Raw genomic sequence first — 24,152 nt, forward strand, 5'->3', positions numbered from 1 at the left:
CCCTGCGGCTGTTTCCAATTTTCGACTTTTTCTCCAGCTGCTTTTGGGGAGGGGTGCTTTTCCCATATTCCCCCCCGTCCCCATCTCCATCCTCTTTCCACCCGCAAAACAGCTCCCTGCCCTCCGTGGTTTCTCTCTCCCCATGTTCACCTCTCCGCGCTGCGTACTGCTGAGTTCTGTGGTTCAGGTTGTGCAGATTGTTATGTTAATCCTCAGATCAGTTTTGTAGGTGTGCAGGATGGTTTAGTGTTGGTCTGGCTGTAATTCATGGACGCAAGACACACAGAAAACTTCCATGCTGTTCCACCGTCTTGGTTCCCTCCTAGCTTGTATTATTTCTAAAGAGATTTATCTCGTCCCTATCTTTGTTTCTCTATATATAACGTGTCTTTTTTTCACTGACTGTTGTTAAGATTTTCTCTTTATCCCTGGCTATCAGCAGTTTTATTATAATTTACTTTTGTGTATTTTCTTTCATGTTTCTTGTGAATAGGAACTATTGACCTTTTTTGATACATAGGTTTATAGTTTTCATAGAATCTGAAAATTTTCACCTTTATTCTTCAATTACTTTTTCTACTCCCTCCTCTTTGAGATCTGCAATTACATATATACTATGCTACTGGAAGTTATCCTATAGTTCACTGATGCTTTTTCTTTTTTGTTGTTGTGGGTTTTTTTTTTTAATTTTTTTTAAATGTTTTTATTTATATTGAAGGAGAGAGAAAGAGAGTCGGGGGAGGAGCAGAGAGGGAGACAGAATCCAATGCAGGCTCCATTCTCTGAACTGTCAGCACAGAGCCCGACGCAGGGCTCAAACTCACGAACTGTGAGATCATGACCTGAGCCAAGGTCGGACGCTTAACCGACTGAGCCACCCAGGCACCCCTGTTGTAGTTTTGCTTTTGGAGAATTTCTAATTCAAGTTCAGTAATCTTACCCTCTGCAAATGTCTAATCTGCCAGTGGTCCTATTAAGTAAATTTTCATGTCACACATTATAGTCTTCATCTCTAGAAGTTCAATTTGAATCTATTTGATATCTTTCATGTCTGAAATTAACATGTTCAAACTTTACTCTAGTTTCCTGAGTATATAGAATATAGTAACAATAACTATTTTAATGCCCTTTACTGTTAATTCTGTTATTTATGTTTTATCTGGATCTGTTTTTATTGATTTTTTTTCTCCTCATTTGCATCATTATTTTCCTGCTATTTATTTATATGCTTGGTAATTTTTCTTGAATGCCAGAGATTGTGAATTTTATGCTTTTGAAAAGTGGATTTTTTTTAATTCCTAAAAATAGCTTTGAATGTTGCTTTAGCATGAGGTTAAATTTCTTAGGAACTGTTTGATTATTTAACACCTTGCTTATGAACTTCTTTAGGTAGGATCAGAGCAGCATTTATTCTAGGAGTAATTTTTCCCTGCCACTGAGAAAAGATCATTTTTAGTATTCTAATTGATTCCCTAATAATGGCGAGGTTTTTCCAGTCTTGCTGGTGAGAAAAGGCACTATTCCCAGCCCTTTATGAGCACCAGATACTGTTCTCTCAGTCCTTTGGGATATTTTCCTAGCTTTGGGTTGTTTCCTCACACACATGCACTAAAATACTAATCATTGTGCCCCTGAATTTTCTATTTCTTGTGTTAAGTACCAAGACTGTCTTTGTTCATTAACAAAGTATTATATTGTGCTTAGAAGATAGATTTCTGCTAGCCCTTACTAGTTAGTTTCTTAAATATTTGCCCTAATAAGCATGCAGGAATAATTATCTGTCATACTTGTGTGTGATCATTATTTATTCTCATGCAAGAAGCCGGCCTGCATCTTTGGCCACCCTGTGCTGTCATTAAGTAGCATCCTCAGGCCTCCCATGGCAGCTGGTAGGGATATGTTTGACTGTCCTGGCTTAGCTGCCTCTGTTGGAAAATCCCAATTTCTGAGAGGCTTTAGTCTCTAATTTTATATGTGAGCCTATAGTCTCTTTCCATGTAAACACACACATGCACACACACACACCAATTCCCAATTAAGGTACATTTTTATAAATTTAGAGTCATTACTGACTGCCACACCTGTTGTGTTCATTGTGTTTTAAATGTTATTGTTCTCATTAAAAGTAGATCATTTTTTGCTGAGCAAAAAAGGTTGCATCAAAGCACAGATACTTTAAATCAGATTTACTTTGGGAAATGCAAGTGATAGCAATTTTATGGATGCTACTTTTTTCATTTTTAATTTTTAAAAATTGACTTTTTAGGAGTCAATCACATAGCACCCAAGCAACAAAGAATTACAAACTATTTTTATTTTTTATTTTTTTTAATGACAAACTATTTTTAAAAGGAGTTTGGAACCAACATTGTAATGTATGGCTTTTTTATACCCTGAAAATCAGCAGACCAGCACTCAGATGAGTTGGAAGAGATTATGTGAATCCAAAAATGAGCATGAAGTTACTGGAAGAGCTTTGGAGTCAGAAAGATGTAGAGATAAGTCTAGCTCTTTCACTTTTTAGTGATGTGACTTTGGACAAGTCTTTTAGCCCACTGAACCTACAATTTATCTTCTTTGAATAAATATTATACCCCCTCATAGCATTGATAATGAGGTTCAAATGACAATGAATGAAGGTATAGTAAATTCTCAGTAAATGGCCTTGCCTTTTTTAAGTGTGTGAGGTTGGTTTCCTAGTGAAAAGCTTCCACCCAAGTTAAAAAAAAAAAAAAAAAAAAAATCTCCCAATTTGAAAATGCATGTATACCAAGTAAAGGGTATTCATCAGAGGGAGAAATTTTGACCATAATATTATGGTTAGTTTAGATTAAAAAGACTTCACAGAGTGACTTTAGATCCTCATAGGTTTTTTAAAAAAAACACTTAAAAAGTGTTCTATTTGAGGGCAGTTCAAGGTAAGTTACTGATGTTCATTTTTGCTCTCATTAAAAATTATGTTGTTGTTGTTGTTTTCTTTACATTAGGGTGAGTTTGTTGCTTGTCTCCTGTCCCTATTACGACAAATGACAGATAGACATTATCAACAACTTCTTGATAGTTTCAATACAAAGGAAGAGTTAAGGGTAAGTGACACTTTTTTAAAAAAATTTCTTGTATCATTTTAGCTTTCCTTGTTCACATTCATCATTGTTCAAATAGTTCCTTGACAGTTGTTTTACCTGTTTCTGTTAAATCTATGCTATTTTTTCTCACCTTCATCCACATGTCTGACTATCTTGGTTCTTTAAGATTTTCAACTACTCAAGCAAAGCAAATTAACTTTTATTTTATACAAGGACATAGGCTTTGAAATACCTGTCAGCAAAATCCAGTAAACTAGAAACACAATCACAGACCTAATGAGACAAAAGCAAATAGAGTAACTCTAGTTAGGTAGACTTAGGAATATTGGCCTTATAGATGATAAGGAAGAATATATAAACCTATTATCTGATTTCATCACTCTAAAACCACAATGAGGAGTTCTGACTAGAGAAGCAGAGTTGTGTTTGATATTCTCTATGAGCTACAGTCTAATCACTATGCTGTGCTAGTGTGACAGGCTGACATTCAATAGAAAATATTGATGCCAGGTTTATAAAAATTCACACTTTGCTGAGATTTATGGAACTTCAATACTTCCATCATGGTGTTCACTAAAAGCTTAGAAGTTGATTGTCCTCAGTTGGAGGAATGACCTGTCATCTGTTCTTATTTACTTTTATCTCTCTTCCGTCTCTTGAGTTTTCCAGGCATCTTCATAGGTAAGCCATCATAATGGAAGGAGTACTGATATGCCAGGTGGTGGAGAATTAGAGGACCATAGAACAGTCGCGCTGCAACGTTGGCATGACCAGAAGCCTTCGCAGCACCTCAGGGGGAGATTTGTAGATTTTTAAAATATATATCATGCACAGGAATCATTTACCTTTGATTTTTAACTGCCTGGAAGATGTTGCATGACCTCAGAAAAATCCTTTAGTTACCTTGCAGCAGATGACAGGCTGAATCATGAAACAAAGAGAATAGATTTGGGCAGATGTAATCTTTCTAGCAGTCAGTCACTTGGCATATACCTGTGCCTAACAATCTGTTTTTCATGATTACTTTCAGTCTTGAGTTTAGAATTAAAAACAGATAAAGGACTTTAGATGATACCCACTCTAGACACAGAAATCCATGTGGCTAAAAAGGAAGATAATTGTGCAGTTATTAACATTCTTCAGAAGTTGAGTATGTAGCACTATTAAGGAGCTATTAGGCTTTACATAAGAGGTCTATGACTTCATGTTTCAAACTTTCACATAAGAAAGGATACTTACTTTTACAGAGCCTAGGAATTAAAAAAATAGCCGAGAAGCATGCATTGAAAACCATGGTGAATTTAATCTAGGTATTGAGTTTTATGCCTTATTATTCACATTAATAACAATAGAGCAAATGGAAGTAATGAATAAAGTATTTTATATGGCCTTTCCTCATTTCAGTCATCCACACACCTTTTCAAAATTTCCTACTTCAAAATTAACTAGGCCTTCAGGCCAGGAAAATTATTTCATGCTCTTAATTACTTCATCTGTCCTTCAAGAAATACTGATTGAAAAATTCAGGCATGCTAAGCCCTACTAGTTTTATTATGTAGCCAGGAACAAATTGTCCAGTCCCTGTAGGGGGAGAAATCAGGCAGGTAATAGACATTGACACCACAGTGCTCCAGAGCATCTAGGAATTCCTGCCAGGCCAAACTCATGACATGAGGAAAAGTCCCCAAGGGAGCTCTCAGCTGAGAGCTAAGAGATGAGTAAGAGTGTGCTGTACCTGTCTTTGGTTAGATCTCTCACCTAAAGTGTCCCCAGAATGTGCTGACATAGCATACTCCCTGCGCTCACAGTTATTCAAATCTGGAATGCTTTAGTTTATTTGTTTCGGTGAATCCCCAACCCCTAGCCACTAGATTATAAGCTCCTTGGTGTCTGAAGCTTTGACTGGTTCACTGCTGTATCCTCAGATCCCAGAACATGCTCACCACATTTTAGGCACTCGAGAAACATTTGTTGATTGTCTGATAGAATATAGACTATGAGGAAGAGAGGTGTAAGATACAGTGCTCTGAGAATGTGTGTGGACTTTATGTTGAGGACATCTGGAAGCTGTGGAGGGTTTTAAGAAAGAAAGGAGAGCCATGATCCCATTTCAGTTAAGAAAAACCTGCTTGGTTGCACTATTGAAAATGAATTAGCCAAAGACAAACAGGAAGCAGAACTGTGTAAAGTATCTGAGGCAGAATAGTCTGTGCTAGTGATGACTGTGGCCTGAAAGAGAGGTGATCATGATGGTAGATTCTAGAGTCATTTAGGAAGTTCAGTTGACAGGTGTTGGTAACTGATTTCATAAAAAAAAAAAAAAAAAAAAAAAAAAAAAAAAAAAAAGATGAAGGAGTGAGAAGAGGTGAAGGAGAGAGAAGAGTTGAAGATGAATCCCAGGCTCTCTGACAACAGGCCAGATGTAGGTGCCACTCACTGCATGGGGAACCAAGGAGGTATGGGTGTACAGGTTTGGGAGCAAACATAAATTCAGTTTCAGCTTGAGTTTGGTCACTTGAGGGACATTAAAATGAATGTCTTATAAACAGTGTCTGAAGTTCAAGAGACAGAGCTAGGCTGCAGTTGTAGATTTGGGAATTATCAGCTAGTGAATAGTAATTGATAGGGAAGTAAATGTGAACACAGAAGAAGAGTGTAGAGCATGTAATTGAAGAGCTCTAAATAGAATCCTAAGCATGAGGGGGGGAGAAGTGGTGAACAGTACTGGCTCCTGCAGGGTGGTGAGGCGGGATCATAAAAGGGTCTGTTCCTATTGTTGATGAACTTGATGAGCAATTTCAATACAGTAGTGAGGGTGGAAACCAAGCTGTCATGAATTGCAGAATGAAAAAATGAAAAAGATACAGTAGATGCATGCCATGTTTCAAGAAAGGGAGGACAGGTGTGTACTAAAGGGGAACTTGGATGTCCTAGAAATATTTATTTTGGAGGAGACTTAAGCATGTTTGAATATGGATGATTGGAGCTGGTGGAGGAGAAGCTGAAGACATAAGGAAGAAGTGCAAGGGTGGTGAGGTTCCCCGCAAAGGCAGCAGGAGGGGACAGAAGTATCTGTGACTAGGAGGAAGATCACCTTTCCAGTGTAAGAATGAAAGGGGAGTAACTGGAGTGAAGGCAAGCTAAAAGTCATTTTTTTTATTATTATTATTTTTTTTTCACTAAAGGCTAATTAGTCATCCGGTTTTAATCTGCATTTTAAAAGTTCAGATGTCACCTTTTAACAGATTTTTCTTGTTCTCAGTTTTCTTAAAACCCAAATATCCCTGGGGCGCCTGGGTGGCTCAGTCGGTTGAGCGTCCGACTTCGGCTCAGGTCATGATCTCACAGCTTGTGGGTTCGAGCCCCTCGTCGGGCTCTGTGCTGACTGCTCAGAGCCTGGAGCCTGTTTCAGATTCTGTGTCCCCCTCTCTCTCTGACCCTACCCCGTTCATGCTCTGTCTCTCTCTGTCTCAAAAATAAATAAAAAACGTTAAAAAAAAAATTAAAAAAAAAAACCCAAATATCCCTATTTATGCTACTGAAATCTAAATTACAAGATCTTTTAAAAATAGTAACACTGGTCCACTGTCCCTTATGCAAAGTCCTCAATATTAAGTGCATTTTAGAAATTAGAATCTTTTGACATTTCAGAAAGGTAATCTATATGGTGCACATACTATATATGGGCTATGGGCATAGCCACTCTAATCAAAAATCTTAATATTTGTGCAGTTAAAAAATATTCACTCCAGGTGAGGTTAAATAAAGACTGAATAGTTCAGGTCAGGTTTTGCTGCCAAATGGATTATCACCAACATTTTAGACCACTTTGAGCTTTGGCTGTTGTGGTAAAGAGCTGAGAACCTCAAACAGTAAACATTTATATAATTGTAAATCTTAGTACATGCAAGGTACTGTTCTAAAAGGTTGATTAATATTAACTCCCTGAATCCTCAGAAGAACCCCCTGAGGTTGGCACTATTACTATTTTATTACAAATGACGGTTACTTGATTCAACAAACATATATTGAGCACAGTGGCTAGACATTAGGGATATCAAGACGAGCAAAACAGTCTTTGCTAGTCTTAATGCTTTCATGTTATTAACAGCATCTAAATCATTAAGTTATAATTGAGTGGGATGTATATAAACAACAGTGATGATGGCTGATATTACCTCCTCACCACCACCCCCACTGCTATGGGCCAGATGCAGCGCTAAAGACTTTTCCTACAGTGCCTCATTTTACTCCCGGCCAACCAACCCCCAAACTCCATCCCCCGCCCCGCCCCCGCCAAGGAAGTAACTGAGAGGGCCTGGAATTCTATTAACATGTGAGCTCTTGTTCACGCAGCTCAACTCACCTTTTCCCTAAACTCTAATGACGTTTGTTAGAAACCAAAATCTTCGCTATCAAATTGCATAAAATTTCATTTGTCCACTCTTTAAAAGTAATAAGGCAATTCCAGTCATGGAGATGAAAGGCCAAGTTAATGGAAAGAGTTATTTGAGGGTTTTGTATCTACCTTTAGATTAGAAATGGAATATATAATACATAAGGGAGGGCAGAGCTTAGTAAAGTGATAGTCAATGGAAAATTATAACTGCTATTGGGATTAGACAGGAAGAATCCCATTTAACCTACTAGTTAAAAGTGATCAAAGTATATGTCTGCCTCCCTTCCACATACATGTTTTCTGATCCCCAGAGGGAGCTACTGTTAACACATAAGGTTGTATCCTCATAGATTATTTTTTATGGTATATACACACGTATTTTTGATGGAATATAGCATTCATAGTAGTTGCACTTTTCCACATAGTAATATGTCCTGAACATTATAGAGCTTGTTACATCTTTTATTCTTCTGAATCTCATTGTATGGATGCTAAATAATGTAATCATTCCCCTTTTGTTGGGTGTTCAGGATGTTTCTGATTTTTGCCAATGGAAAGGGTATAGTGGTGAACATCATGATAACACATCTCTCTGTGCTTATGGCCTTATTGCTGCAGAATGAATTCCTGAAGTAGAACTGCGATATGTGCACTTTAAATCTTCATTAATACTGACAGATTAGATGTTGAAACATTCAGGTTAACATTTTTGTTGTTCTTTATCCCTAGCATCACTGCTTTTTTTTCTTTACTCTTATCAATTCAAAGAAAGATTTGGCCTAGCATTTCACAGTGGTTCTCTAAATTAAAACAAATTTGAAAGTATGTAGTTCTCGTATTTACTAAGACTATTGGTGTTTTTACTCCATTCTTGCTTGAAGAATCAGGACCTCTCCAGGGTGATTCTTGGGGTAGCTTCTGACATTTTGAACAGTATGCCATTTCTTCTCCTTGGTCCTCGCGTGCTATGTGTGAGTGGTGTAAGTAACAATGTCAAGAGAACTGTGTAGGACCAAGGACCCAAGGACTGGTACTCTGCATTATTTAGTTCTTTCCTTTTGTAGAATGGCATTATTTTAGAAATGAACAAAAGCAAGACTAGGAAGTGATTAGGGTTTTTTTTTTTCCTCCTTCTGTAGTCAGTAACGTTTTATTATACACCCACCTTCTACTGAGGGCTAAAGTTTTGTCCATATCCATGGTATTTCTGGTACATAGAGAGCAGTGAGTTTCCTGTTCTTTGTTGATTATGACTTTTCAAATAGAACTGTGGGGATCCCGCTTAAATGTGATATTATACATGTTCTGGAAGTTAAGTACAGCACTATTAAAACCTTTCATTGTCTCTCATATACTGGCCCACTAGCTTTCCAAAATTATATCTGATCACATCACAGTCCAACTTTAAAGCCCTGAGGACTTCACATTCCCTGTGGGACAAGACCCAGTCTTTGCCAACATCATCCCTGTCTTCAGTCTACCTTACATTCTCAATATCCTCTACCCTCTACTCTCTTCCAAACACATCTCACTCTAGCCACTTAAAATTACTTGGGTTTAATTCCTCCGAATCTTTTTCTTTTTCTTTTCTTTTTTTTTTTTTTTAATCTACCTGAAATGCCTATTCCACCACTACTCATTTGCATTACTTAGTTTGTACCCCTATTAATCCCTTCCCTGATTTTGACTCATTCTGTAAAATCCAGCCTAGGAATCTCTTTCTTTATGAAGCATTCACAGAATACAGTGCCCACCACCCCGTCTTCATGATAACATCCAACATTGCCTTGTAACTGTTGTCTCCTTGACTCCTTGATGACTGTGCTCTGTGAGAATAGACACCATGTCTTTGTGTCCTAAGCACAGAGCCTGGAATATTATATCTTTGTTCGTTGAAACAACCCTCTCAGTAAATGTCTGCATACCTCACAAACCATCTTTTTCCATATGATTATTTCAGCTTATAGTCTTTATTATAGAAAAATAACTCTATAGCTCTTGAAGACTGAAGACCACTTGGGAGTTATTTTTACATAATGTGCTCATTCAACTTTAAGGGTATGAATTTCACTGTGATAATGATTATTAACACCCTTTATTTGAATTCAAACTCCATATCAAGGGTGTTACACATTTGAAATTTGTGGCAAATTTTTAAAATAATATTCGACTCTACTTTAAATCGTAAGTAAAGGAAATGTGTTCCTAGAAGGCTCTGTCCCTGTTCATTGCTTTTGACACAAGGAGACTGTGTGCTGGTCTATCTACCTGGTGATGCTTTATTTTCTTGAGTTCTTAATTCATGTTTCATGGTCTCAGAGTTCTGTCTCCTGTCTCTCACTAATTCTGTTTCGTGAACTTAATTTCTATCCTGTGCTGTTCACATACCACAGTCTTATGTGTAAACACAAAACAATTTTTTGTATGACACAGTCAGAAAATGAGTGTAAAATACATTTAATCTTCTCCCACATCTGCATAAAAGAGACCCCTAATAGCCTTCTCATCGCCCTCAGGGTAAACTTCCATGTTCCTTACCATGAAGAAAGAATGAGATTTATTTACCTTTTATTTATCTTTCTTCTATTTGTTTATCTTTGATTGGTCCCTATCTATCATCTGTCTGTCAGCTTTTGATTTTTCCCGTCTTATCTTTCACCCCCATTTCTTGCCACTCCCCCCTACAGTCCAGACAGCCCTGTGTTGTCTCTTGCCTTTCAAGCTTGGTGCTCTTCCCTCTACCTGGACTACTTGGTCCTCACACTTCCCCCATTGGTAGCGCACACGTGTTGTCTGTGTGGTTTTTAGATACACATTCATCCCTCCCACCAAACCATAAGCTCCATGAAGGCAGGTGTCACATTCAGCTGATTGTGGTATGACATATCGCAGGCCCTCCGGGACTACTCTTGCATGAATCAATAACAGAATGTATCTTACCCCACTAGGTGTAACCCAGCATCTAACACAGTGCCTGGTGCTTTAGAAAGCACCCAATATTTATGGATGAATAAATGTTAGTGATAATTTTGAAAATCACAAAAAATTGCTCTTGCTTTCATGTCTTTTGAGAATGGAACTTTTTATCATTTTGGTTTTCATATGAACTTCCTTTCTTAAACCTCTTGCACTGCAGAAAACGTGCTTCTGTAACATACCACCTCCCTGTTTCTTTTTTTTTTATTTGAACCTTGATTTGAATAAAACGGGCAATGCAGTTAAGTTACCATGTTGTGCTATTTGAAGTAAACAAAAAGAAACTGCTCCCAGGCTACCAATTTTCAAACAGTGGCATATGAAACCCTTATTTCTTGCTATCCAAACAGGAATATTATTGTACCAATGTTCTTTTTTTAAATTATGGGAAAGATCTGTTAGTTATTGTCATGTGTGCAAAATAACTTCATATATCTATGCAAAAGTACTTATTCTGTGAAATGATCAGAGCTGAAAAGTATTTAGGGAAATACCGCTGTATTTGGGGAGGGCAGGCAGGAGGGTGGTGTCAAAGAATCTAGCGTTCAGATGTTAGTGCTTTAAGTACTGGGACCGAGTTTGAAATGATACCTGTTACGTGACAGTTGACAATAAATACTTACTGAACTAAATTCCATGTAAGTGCTACAGTGGAAGGTATTTGTGTTACCATCTGATGAAGCATTAGCCTACAATTTAGAAATAAGGAAACATTTTTGTCTATTATATGAATAGATAAGTGATCATATTAACTTTTTTAAATCACCCCTAACCACAAGGGACCTTAAAGGTCCCACATTTTCCAAGGATGAGAACTCACTCTCAGGCAGATCAAATAAATTGCCAACGTCATTGAGTTAGTTTGTTGCAGATCCAGGATTAAAATCTAGATTTTCTGATTGTTAATGTAATGTTCTTGTATTTTTATTGTAAGATTTCCACAATGAATGTGTTTGGCTCTATGAAGGTAGGTGAAGCTTGCGTGGATACCATAGAGAGCTATTTGAGATGCCAAAAAGTTCTCTCAGGGCAAGTAAAGATTTCTGTCAATACATGAGCAATGGCACAATGTCACATGCTGCCACACTTTTTATTTTGTGAGGTAACCGGGAACCAGAAAATGAGATGGCACAGAAACAGGCTGTCTCTCCCCAGCTCCTATACCTGGAATAACTTTCCCTTCGTCCCCAGCACTGCGAAAGAAGAACAACCAAAGTTGCCAGCCCAGGAGGTAGATACCCTGCCTCCTGTAGCCACTTTTTCAGTCACTTTTTTCTCTGTGCAACCGAAATCCCTCTCTCCTACCTTCCCCCCTACAGACACCCAAGCACTAAGGGTGCTACCTCCATTTTCCAATTGTCTAAAAGTTTTGAGGAGAAAAGATGAAATTTCAATGTTATAGAAATTATTTCAACATTCCTAAGTAATTGTAGACTGTGAGATGTGACTTCCCACCTTCATGATTTTTTTTTTTTCTATCTAAGCAAGTGCAACAAGATAGGAAACTGAAGTAGGATCAAATTCTTTGAAAGGTAAATGCAAACATCCGTTTTTGGAGGGATTATAATATATTCATGTCTGGGACACCCAAAAGAATAAATTGAAAAACTTTTTGGAGTAAGTTTTAGAAATGCATCAAAAAGGGCTTCTCACAGTTTTAGTATGCTAATGACCTACTTTCTCAAGAGAGGGCTAGAATGTGAAGTGTTTCCCCAAATGATCTGACCTGCAATGGAATGCATTTGGGAAACTCTTCCTACATAAGAAAAATCTGGCCATTTAAAGAAAAGTGACCTACCGGGCGCATTTCCACATGGTACATACTACATATCAGTCTATGTGTGTTGATGCCAAAGAAGCTAAAATAAATCCTTGTCAAAATATTTATGGGCTTGATCAAAGCTGTTAGAGTATGTTAAAAAACTACACACACATACACACAACCACCAGATGTTCCTTATATTTTCAGATTCTAGCTATCTCCTCATTATATGAATGACAACTGTAATCTTATATTCAAGCAGCTTACACGTTTAACATAGTGTGTTGTTGGGTTTCATATATAAAACTCATGTGTTTGTTTTTTTGTTTGTTTGTTTTAAGCATCACCATACTGTTGACTTCAATCAGATTGGCAGCGAGATGTATTTTCCTAGCATTGCTTAAGGTTACCAAGAAATCTTTGTTTTCTAGTTAATAAGTCTAAATAAAAGCTAGATTGAGCCAATTTCTTTCTGATTGGGCACGCTTTATGTCACTCATTACATGTAGTGTGTTATCTCCTAGAGTTGCCTTTAAGTATAAAATGCTGCACCATTTGGGACCCTATTACTTGTAATGTTTTAAGAAGAGGTATTTCTGGGGCGCCTGGGTGGCGCAGTCGGTTAAGCGTCCGACTTCAGCCAGGTCACGATCTCGCGGTCCGTGAGTTCGAGCCCCGCGTCAGGCTCTGGGCTGACGGCTCGGAGCCTGGAGCCTGTTTCCGATTCTGTGTCTCCCTCTCTCTCTCTGCCCCTCCCCCGTTCATGCTCTGTCTCTCTCTGTCCCAAAAATAAATTAAAAAAAAAAAAAAAAGTTGAAAAAAAAAAGAAGAGGTATTTCTGTGTCTGGAAATAGCCTCCTGTCAAGAGTGTTTCCAGGTGATGGGTTTAAGGATAACATCTTAGTAAATACCACTGCCCTCTGGCATGACATCTCTGTGAAGAATTCTTTGACACTCATAGCTACTAAGCACTCACCACTGGGCTTGGCCTAGCACACATCCTTATTTGAGTGTATTCCGCATATCATGCTCAGATTCTGTAAACCTACATGCATACTATTAATACTATATCTTCAGAATGCCCTCTAAGAAACATGGGTGTTTGCCGAAAATTCTTTTTAATGAATATAACTTTCTAAATTTTGACACTTAAAAGGAAGGATTGTTGATAGTTCTCTTGATATGAGAAGTTCTGATGTTTAAGACTATAATAAAAGAAGAGAACATATTTGCCTGCTAAGCCAGTCTTCCTCTTTATTTATAAAACCTAAATGCTTAGAGCTTGTGAAGAGGAATGAAAAGCCATTCCCACCATTTATGAGAAAGAAAAGAGAACATTTGGGAAGAGTAGCAAACCACTTGGGTGTTGAGAATGGGTAGGGCGATGATTCTTTCTCCTGGTGAACTATGAAAACATGGCTCCCTTCTCTGTAGTTTCTTTGGAAATGGTAACAACAGTGCTGTGTGTGTGCGTGTGCGTGTGCGTGTGTGTGTGTGTGTGTGTGTGTGTGTTGACTGTTACAATAACTCAGTAAAATGGTCTATTTCCTTCCTATCCAAGGATTTTCTGCTGCAGATATTTACTGTGTTCCGAATATTGATACGCCCAGAGATGTTTCCAAAGGACTGGACTGTTATGCGCTTGGTGGCTAACAAGTAAGACATTTAAATTGATGACAATTGCAGCTCATTGGAGAGGAGGCACAAAATGAATTTTTTTTTAGTCTGATCTCAAATTTGAAAGCTTCAAATCCAGGGATTCTTGTCCTTTGACTCTGAATTAACTTGTCTCACTTTTTAAAAAGTATTACTATTCGTTTTAAATAGGTGATAAATGAACATAGTTCAAAAATCAAGTAATATAACAAGAGTGTACACTGAAAAATCTCACTCCCACCTTCCATATTTATTCCTTACCCCCAGCCTGTAATAAACACTTTTCTTTGTTTCTTGCATGACCTTCCAGTGTTCTTTTCTGCCTGGCAGGTGCGTAATACAGCACGTTACTTTTTCCCCTAAAAAAATCCTGGCAGTCTTTCCACATTAATACTTAGAAAGCCCCTCATTTGTTTATGTTTCTTTTTTCTTTGATAGTTGTATCATGTTCTATTGAGTAGATGTACCATTGTTTACTTAACAAGCCCTGTTGCTGGCCACTTGAGTCATTTCTAATCTTTCTTCATTCATTTTAACTCAGCGGAATACATTAAGTGTCTACTATGTACTCAGCCCTGGGAATAAGATATGACCCCTGAGTTGGATACATGAAGATTGAAGTTTCTTTTATACAGCCAACTGAGAAGGCTGGTAGACTACTGAAAATAATGCTCTCAGCAAAATTCAGAACTAGAGAAGACATTTGGGGAGATATTGACATAAAGATGAATCTCTGGAAGTTGATAAAATTGGCTTGTATTAGGCACATCCAGGGGGAAAAAAATCAAACATTTGACGTCAGTACTAGAAGGAATAGGAGCCAGGAAAAGAGATTAGAGGGCAGCCAGAATGGCAGGAGCTGTCCCAGAGAATACAGTGTCATGGCTTTATCTGCTGTCATGCTTCCTGTCTCTGTCATCTCAGGATACAGAATGAAGGTGAAGTTCTTCAGGAAACTGGCTGATCTTTACTTCCACACTTGTCATTTACCCTGTTTCTTGAACATTCTTTCTTTCAAGTCTACGTTTGCCTGCTTCTCCTTCCTCCTCTTGTCCAGCCCCGAACACCTTCACATTCAGGATAACAGTTGAATTCTCCAGGTATCTAGCCATAGGCCAGAGATACCATATGTCTTCCCCAGATGCCAGGTATGATGGTGGTAAGAGCCACAGTAATATAGGGTTTGATTTTGATAAGATGTGCCTAATATGGCTTCTGCTGCAGTCTACATTTATAGATGTGGAGGTGTTAAAATGATGTGTTAAAAACTTGTGAAGTAACAAATAGTATAATATGGCATATTATATTTTACATAAGTACAGAAGAAGCTTTTCCATTTTGAAGACTAATTGAGATTCCTGAAATAGCTCTCTTTAGAATTTAGCATATTTAGTTTGATATCTGTGAGTAGAATCACATATCTTTTTGTCTGGATGTCCGGAAGCCACAGATTTAAATGGGAACTATTTGTCATGTATCTGGCCTTATTACCAAAGATCTACATGCTGGGTACATGCAGAGGGCTATGAAATAGTCCAGGGAGCCATCTGGGAAGAGGTCCAGGCTGCTGACATCATCATCATGCAGCATCATCATTTGGTCATCATGTCTGCCCTGTGTGCACAGGGATATTTTGCCTTAAATTAGAATATTTAATGGCAGAAATTCAAACCAAAGATAAATTTGACATTTTGTTCCTTATGCACACAGGCTCTGCTTGAGCTTCCTGAAAATCGTGACCACAATGTGACTTTTTTAAAGTAAACACTGTCCCTCTCTACTTCACCTAAAAATCTACACTCTGTTTATGAAGACTTCATGGTCACACAAATGGTTAACAGACTTAGAAGTATAGATTCTGCTTTTGAGTAAACACACAATGTTCAATATTTTTATCTGGTGCTAATCAAACAGGAGCACAGTTACTTTGAGATGAGCTCTGTGTAATACATTTAAACAGAAGATACTCCAAAAGCAAATCCAAGGAAAAGGCCATCAGCCTTTGCTAAATGTGATGATGACATCATGCCCTTGCCACCCAAGTCAGTGCTGATAAGAAGTGAGCACTGTTTTTCCACTGGTGATGGCAAGTCCGATCTAATTTGTAGAGAGGGCTCCAGGGTCTGGTAGAACTCCTGCAGAGTTGAAATAGACACTGCTCTTTGCCATTCTGCTTCCCTCTCTTCTCTCCATCCAACTACCCTAGCCATTTCCCGTTCAAATTATGAAGCCACATGAGATTTTCCTTGCCTTATGAGTGCGATGTGTTCCAGAAATAAGCCTTCAATTCTTCCTGCTTTATCCATACAGGTATTAGCCATGTAATATTGGTAGAAAACTAAATTTCTGAAGGATGTTAAGGATATTTGAAATATGTTGAAGAACGTACACTGGAAAGAAAACATTATCACTTTGCTAACTGTGTAGAAGCAAGTTGGAGGAGCTAGGTCTACATCTCTCAGGTTGACCACCTTTCTTCCATGGTGCTACCTTCCTTAGATGGTTTGATCAGGGCTCCTCAAAGAGGCATTTTGACCCAAACTCTCACTTTTACTACCCACTATGTGCTTCATACATGCCAAATTGATAGTAACTAGCCGAGAAGTCACACTGCCCTACCCTCGAACTCAAAATATGGATTCTTTTATGTGCCGATCCTTTCTTCCTGTGTGTTCAAGTAAGTTAAATGCCTTTAACTTTCATCTACAAACTATATTGTCCCAAACCATGTAGCTTCCCTGCTTTATGTGAAGTCCTACCAAAAGCTATGACCAGACTCTTGGTGATTAGTACGGTCTTGTGTGGTTTATTTCCACCTGAATGTCTAATATTAGGTAACACAGTAACTGCATCCAGGCTAAATTTCACAAGGATAAGACATGTGACTCTCTAGCTTGTGTGCAAAGCTGTATTGTGCCCACTGTTAAGTTCTTGGTAGATGTTTCTGATGAGAACAACTGCTCAATTTGAGAAAGAAGGAACATAAGGGAGATGAAAATTAAGTACCAAAAATACAGGACACTTTGAGACAAGCTTCTTTCCACCCCCTTCCCATACACATTGCAAAATACAGTACAAAAATAAAGTCACAGTTTTATACATTTTCAAAGAGATAAATCTTATAACAGACTTGCTGCTGAGGAAAGTAAAACCTTCTGGCCTACGAGTTGAAATTTCAGGTCCTTAATTTATTTATTTTGTGTACATGATGGCTTCAAACCTAGGATACATTTTCTTTTGTGCTTTTTCTCATCAAACCCTGAATTATTTAGTTGACTATTACTATTAGCTAATTTAGCTTTCATATGAGATCTATGTAGTGAATAGGTGATTTATGGAATCAAAGATTCTTAGGGGAGGTCATTCATTTCCTGACCCATCCATTTAGCAAATCTTTTTTGTTGCCTACAGTATAAAATTCCATAAAAATAGAGCACAGTTATTTGAAGATGTTTATGAAAGGAACTTTGCTCTGTACTGGGATTGGAGAGCTCTTTCATTAGGAAGTCAAACTTGAGCTGAAAGCTAAAGCAGGAGTTAACAGGTAGACAGCAAAGGAAGAATGTTCTTACCAGCAGGAATAGCATATACAAAGGCCCTGTGGTCAGGATGAATGTGGCACATTTAAATGCACCAAAGGACTGTTACTATGGCTGAAACATGAGGAGAGAAGGAACCAGTAAAGATGAGGTGGGAAGATGAAGACAGGGCCCAAATATTAGGGAGTAGAGAAACATGAAAGAAACCGAGAAGAACCAGTTAGTAGCTTAATACAGCAGTGCAGGTAAGAGATTTTGATGGCTTGAACAGGTGGATAGCAGTGAAGGTAGTAACAAGAACAATTTTGAAGATAGAGATGGCATAACTTACAGGTGACTGGATATGGGTGGAAGAGAAAAAATGGAAGATGCCCTTTAGAATTTTGGCTTGAACAAAAGGATGAATGGTGGTGCCATTCACTTTGGTGGGAAATACTGAGAGGAACAGCTTTGGTGCGGGGGGAGGTGAAGAATCTTACGTTAAACAAGTTTGAGATGCTCTTAGGTATCCAAGTGGAAACATAGAAGAGGAAGCTACCCATGCTTATATGGAGCTGAGGGAAGGGGTTAGGGCTGATGATGTGCATTTGAGGGTCACCAGCATATGGATGGTATTTGAAGCCATGGAACTGAATGAGAGCACCCAGAAAGGAGTGTAGACTGAAAGGGGGAAGAGTACTTAGAACGGAGCTGTAGAGGATACTGCTATTAAAGGTCAGGGTATGGAGAAGCATCCAGCAAAAGAGACTGAAAAGGAGCAGCCTGTGATTTAAAATGAGAACCAGCAGACTACAGTGTCCTGTGAAGTAAGTATTTCATGAAGGAAGGAATACCAAGAGCTTCTGGGAGGTTGAAGATGATGAAGACTGGCAGTTGACCCGGGATTTGGCAGTGCAGTGTAGAGATTGATGACCTTGACATGTGCTGTTGCAGTGGACCGATAGAGAAAGCCTTATCAGAGTGAATTCAAGAACAGGTAGGAATTGAGAAAGTGAAAACAGTAAATATAAGCCGCTCTCTAGAAGTGTTGCTATGAAAGGGAGCAGAGAAATGGGACTATATGTGGAAGGAATTAGGAGACTAGGACCCTTTTTAAAACATGGAATTATATAGTATTTTGGCTTATAGATAGGGCTGGCCCAGCAAAGACAGAAATACTGATGATACTAAAGAAAACAGGAATAAGTGAAGGAACAACTTGGGTAGGCAAGTGGGGATATCGAGAACTGCCTGTTCCCTCTCCGCAGTCAGCTTGCACTGGAAATGACACCAGCCATGTAGGCAGTGCTTTTTGTGGTAAGACTTTCTCAACAAAAGAAGCTCTGATCTCATGCACACAAAGAAATCCTGACCTTAGCTAAGGAGCATTGGCATAGTAACAGGAGGGAAGACAGGGTATGTGATAGTGATGATGAAAAAGTTGGATGGTAGGGCAGCTGATCTGTTAAGCACCCGCCAACACCACTACCACTGCTTTTCGTTCGTACTGGTGGTGTTTTTCTTGTAGAGTTATAATCCTTAAACAATTTTCCTGTCCAGGGGAGAGAGAAGATACTGATTTTTGCCAAAACTATCTATTAGTAAGATGAATGTGCCACACTCAAATAGTTATGGCAAATATTTACACAAGAACTTCCCACATGGTCCCTATCCTGGTGAGTTGGGAGGAGCTGGCAGGAAGAATGAATACATGAAAGGAAAGGTTTCCTTAAGATCTGAGCCTAACAGGCCAAAACTGAGGCTGCTGACATGTGAATGACTTTCTGCCACTGCTGCTCAGTGGAGAAGGTCAAGGGAGTTGTTAAAATCCCTCTCTTTCAATCCTTGTTCCATTCTTCCCCACCCACACTGCATGCTTCCTTGACTAAAAGCAAAAGCACTTGGCTTCCTGCTTCCTTGTTTTGGCTTATGTTGTGCCCTCCACTTGGAGTGTCTTTGCTTCTGTTCTTTAAAATATCTTTCAAAGGGGTGTAAGATGTTTTACAAGCTTCTCATTTTAGAATTACCTACTACAGCAACCAAGGATAACAAAGCATAGGTTTAAATATAGTTGTGAGGCTACAATAGAACTTATTGTGGACTAGACCCTTGGTGAAACAGTGGTTAACAAGGCCAAATTCTCTAAACATCACTGCTCTCCAAGTCCAACCCGTCTGTCTTGTCTTCTCTCTGCAACACAGTCCCCAAAATGAAACAGGGTGATCAGGTGCATGAGAATCATCTGGCTGGGCCCCACCTTGAACTCACCAGGCCATGGGTGGTGGTAAGGCCCTGAAGTCTTATGAATACTTAAGGTGATTATCATGCGCTCTGAAGTTTGAGAATCACTAGCTTGGATCAGTCCCCTTGATGGCCTTCCAGGATTTTCATCTGCCCCAAGTGTCTTTGTGTTGATCCCTTCTGCCCCCATTAACACACCAGATTGTAGGGAAGCTGTCCTCCATGAATAGATTTCCTGAGGTTTTCTGTGTGTAAACATTAGTGTTGTTGATACCTAGTTTATCCACAAAGGGGCTTCTCCCAGTCCACGTATCATTTGTGGAGGTGGGCTTTTGCTTGAGCACATTATCATCTTGGAGTAGTTTTCAAACTGACAAATTATGAGAAATGGGATTTCTATAGCAAGGAGAGAGCGTTACGTAAAAAATACTTTCTAAATGCTAGAATCAGGTGGCAACTGAAAATCTTGAAGCCATGACTTTGACTTCCTGTGCACTATTTCCTCTTTTATGTGTAAATTTTATTGTGCTGTGCCCACAGATTACAGCTGTCAGAAATGATCCTTGTGGCTGCGTTTCTGTGGCAGATATCAGTAATTTGACCATTTGTAGTAACAGATTGCAAACCTTTCTTGGCTATTGAATTGGAGTACTGAGATTTGAAATGTCCTTAATATTCAGAAACTGAGTCATGAGTAAAAGAATAAAACCAAAGGAGCCACATGATTTTGGATAAATTGGAACAAGTAAAGAAAGATCCCTAAACACCACAGGTATCAACTGTAATGAAGGAGCAATAATGCATAAATGCCTTCAGCTGGCTTGGGGACCTGTGTGCCAGGATACTGACTCAGTTCTGAGTTACCATAAAAAGCTCTCAGAGCTGCCTCTGTGTCTTGGGCTGAATGTTATAAGCATAAATGAAAGGCATTTGAAGTAGACTCATTTTAGGTCTTTCTAGCCCAGAGGAGTGTTACTTTTGGAGATCTTACTCTCAGCATATCAAATATATTAAATAGATCCACAGACCACATTTTACTGAAGAAAAAAACAATTTTTACATTTTGCTTTTTAAACTACTAGCCTACGAGTAAATTATTTAACTCCAATTGGTTGTGATTTGTCAGCATTTCTGTGCAGTTGGGAATTCTTGTGAAGATTTTAAAAGTAACCTATACTTTTTTTTTAATACAGTAGAAGTTACTGAAATGTGAAATTGAACATTTAATGAAATCAGTAATGTTGCATTCTCTGGAAGTGTAATTAACCTTTTTTAGTTTTTATTTTGCAGTTTAAAATTTTGATCCCCAAAAAAAAATAAAATAAAATATAAAATAAAATTTTGATCCCATTCTATTTTTTCAGGTCTCAGTATTTTCCAAAGCTCTTCAATAGCATTCCGTTTTCTGATAATTAAGCTTTAGTTTCATAAAATAAGTTTTGGATAGACTACTTTCTTTGGACATTTTAATGATTTCTTCAGTTGTCATCATTACTTTTGCTAGTGGCTACTGAAAATTGCCACTTTATGCTATTTTCAGGTGATTTCTGTCTTTAATAGGAAATTCACTGATGATGCCCTGCTGTTTTGGGGGTTGAAGACACCATAGGACTTTGCAATTTCATAGGCTTTGCTTATACTTAACTTTCCTAGTAAGGTTTGTTGAAAGATGTAATTGACATATGTGAAATGAACATGCATGTACCACAGTGCTTGCTCATGGTAGAGCAGGTACCCGAGGCATGGTGGTTTTCTGCTCTTTCCCGTTCTTTACCCTGAGCTTCACATTCAGTCATCCAACCCCTTAGTCTCATTAATACTCTCCTGTCCCAGGAGAAGGCTCTAATAGTTTTCCAGCACATAACAGGAATGAGCCTTTATGTCCCTCAAAGACTGCAAATACTCTTCTGGTTAGTAAATATCCTTCTAATCTATGTTTCACCAATAGGATAATCAAGGTGTGAAGTTGATGGGGCGTTGTTTCATTTTATTTGGGGTCATACAGCTCTACTCTTCGATTCCAAATCCTGTGGTGAGAACTGGAGTCCGATCACATCACAAACTCCCATCAGGCATGCATCTCAGCAAAGGCCAAGGAGGTTTCCGAATGTCAACCATGTATATATACCATTTGTGTATGGTATTTTGGGGAGTGGCCTATATCGTTCCAGCATAATTCTGTATGTAATATGAAATCAACTGGATATGTATTCAGTTTTGGATGTCAACTACTATAGCTGTAAAAAGGAGCAGGTTTTGAACAAATTGCAAAAGTCTAGAGTTAACCAAGAATGCTCACCAAACCCTTCCCTTTTACTCTCCCCAGCAAGCTACACGTGGCTGCATGTGACTCCTTGTCGGGCCTCCCCTACTTTCTATAGCCCTGAGATGCCCCATTCTCTGAATTGCTCTAACAGCCCCTGGCAGTTTCATACAGCGTAGTGCTGGGTTATAGACAATTTCACAGTCTGTAATTGTTTCTTTAGTAGCATTCTGTCACCAAGAGAGAGGGAGTCTGCTTTCAGGAGCTCTTGCATGCCCCCTAATACCTGGAACAGGGGAAACAGAGAGAAGACCTATAATAAATATTCAATATATTCTTTCATTTTATCTATGTCTTCTTTAGGCTCCATTTCTTTTTCTGCATTTTTTTAAAGTGTGGCTTTCTCCCATGTTCATCAAACATGGAATATTATATTTGAAGTAATCATTTTGCTTTCTTCAGAAATTAATAATACCATAAAACATCAGGAGATTAATGTATTTCTGCCTGAGTTGTATGAATTCATAGATCTTTGTATCATTTTACAAAGAACTTAAGTGATTGATTTTTTTTTCTTTTTTTACCTGGTGTCCCTTTTCTCTGTTTCAAATATGAATTATCTAATATTGTCCCACATTGGGGGCGCCTGGCTGGCTCAGTCAGTAGACCAGGGGACTCTTGATCTCGAGGTCATAATTTCAAGTTCCATGTTGGACGTAGAGATTACTTTTTAAAAAATTAAATTAAGGGGCCCCTGGGTGGTTCTGCCGGTTAAGGGTCCGACTTTGACTCAGGTCATGATCTCTCGGTTCATGAGTTCAAGCTCCGCATTGGGCTCTGTGCTGACAGCTCGGAGCCTGAAACCTGCTTCACATTCTGTGACTCCCTATCTTTCTGCCCCTCCGCCATTCGCTGTCTCTCTCTAAAAAATAAATAAACATTAAAAAAAATTAAATTAAAAAAAGGTACATGGTATTCAAATAATATTGTTCCACATGCTTTCTATAGGGTTTCTTTTATCTTAATTGTTTTTTTCTTATCTAATAAATGATTTTCACTAATGCAAAGTTTTGACCGTAAAATGTTCTCTTTTTTTTTTTTTATCACTAGTGTTATTATTACAACAGTTCTATACCTGTCTGATGCACTTCGTAAGAATTTCCTAAATGAAAACTTTGATTATAAGGTAAGTATCAATCTGGATGACTATCCTGCCTGAGCTGAAATCTTTTACCTTGTACTTGAGGAAATTATCTAATGTATTTTCTTGCTCTTAACAATAGGAAAATAAATTTATTCCACCTCCCCTATACCCTAAATTTATCTTGGGCCATTGTAGTTTTCATTATGAATAATATTCGAAGAGTTTTCATTATATTTGTCAACAAGTTAGGGCTTTTATCCTGCTTGTCAACCTACTGGAAATCATAGTGCTTAAGAGGAGGTCGTTCCGTGTTGTTACTATAAATTTTCATTCGTCTTTCCTGTATGGTCCTTATGTGTGACAAAGGGGACTTAGAACATACGTTTTTAAGACATTTTTTAAAATAGACTTTATATGAAGAAAATGTTTACAAGGTCAACACTTCAGTTCCTTTACTTCTCCATCTTCACATTTTTTTAGAATGAATTAAAAAATACATTGAAAGATAGGTAAAATTCTTTAAGGCAGAACTGTCTATACATCTATAATTTGTTATGCCTAACAATTCATAATACATTATTTTTTAAATGGGAAATGATAAATGGTAAACCAAGATGGGCAGTGGCTATTTTGGCCTCCCTTCTTGATGATATTTTATATTTTTGGCATCTTTATTTCTTATTCTTTCTAATTTACATTTTTCATATTAAACATTTAAGGAAAGGTCCACATTTGGATAATTACAAGGTGTTTTAAAAACCACAAATGCAGTAAAGACCTTTGGAATTGAAAGGTTGCCTAATATATCTTTATATCATATCATACAATAATAAATAGATCAAAATATCATGATCACAGCTCTACTTTTTTTTATGTTTGTTTATTTTTGAGAGAGAGAGAGACAGAGACAGAGACAGAGACAACATGAGTGGGGGAGAGGCAGAGAGAGAGGGAGACACAGGGTCTGAAGCAGGCTCGAGGCTCCAAGTTGTTAGCACAAAGCCTGATGCAGGGCTTGAGCTCACGAATTGTGAGATCATGACCTGAGCCAAAGTCAGACAATCAGCCAACTGAGCCACCCAGGTACCCACAACACTCCTTTTTAAT

The 24,152-nt window shown here is 38.2% G+C and overlaps 1 protein-coding gene across 4 annotated transcripts in view; it reads left to right on the plus strand.

Moving 5' to 3' along the window:
• Positions 1–24,152, plus strand: part of DOCK4 (dedicator of cytokinesis 4) — a 435,260-nt gene that overhangs the window by 339,593 nt on the left and 71,515 nt on the right. For all 4 annotated transcript variants that reach the window (XM_058724565.1, XM_058724568.1, XM_058724567.1 and 1 more), the window contains exons 26-28: positions 2,988–3,086; positions 13,785–13,879; positions 23,012–23,087. In XM_058724565.1, coding sequence (XP_058580548.1) covers positions 2,988–3,086; positions 13,785–13,879; positions 23,012–23,087 — 270 coding nt within the window. The remainder of the gene's footprint in view (positions 1–2,987; positions 3,087–13,784; positions 13,880–23,011; positions 23,088–24,152) is intronic.

This window comes from Neofelis nebulosa, chromosome 4, assembly GCF_028018385.1.
Source record: "Neofelis nebulosa isolate mNeoNeb1 chromosome 4, mNeoNeb1.pri, whole genome shotgun sequence".
In the NCBI taxonomy this organism is placed as follows: Eukaryota; Metazoa; Chordata; class Mammalia; order Carnivora; family Felidae; genus Neofelis; species Neofelis nebulosa.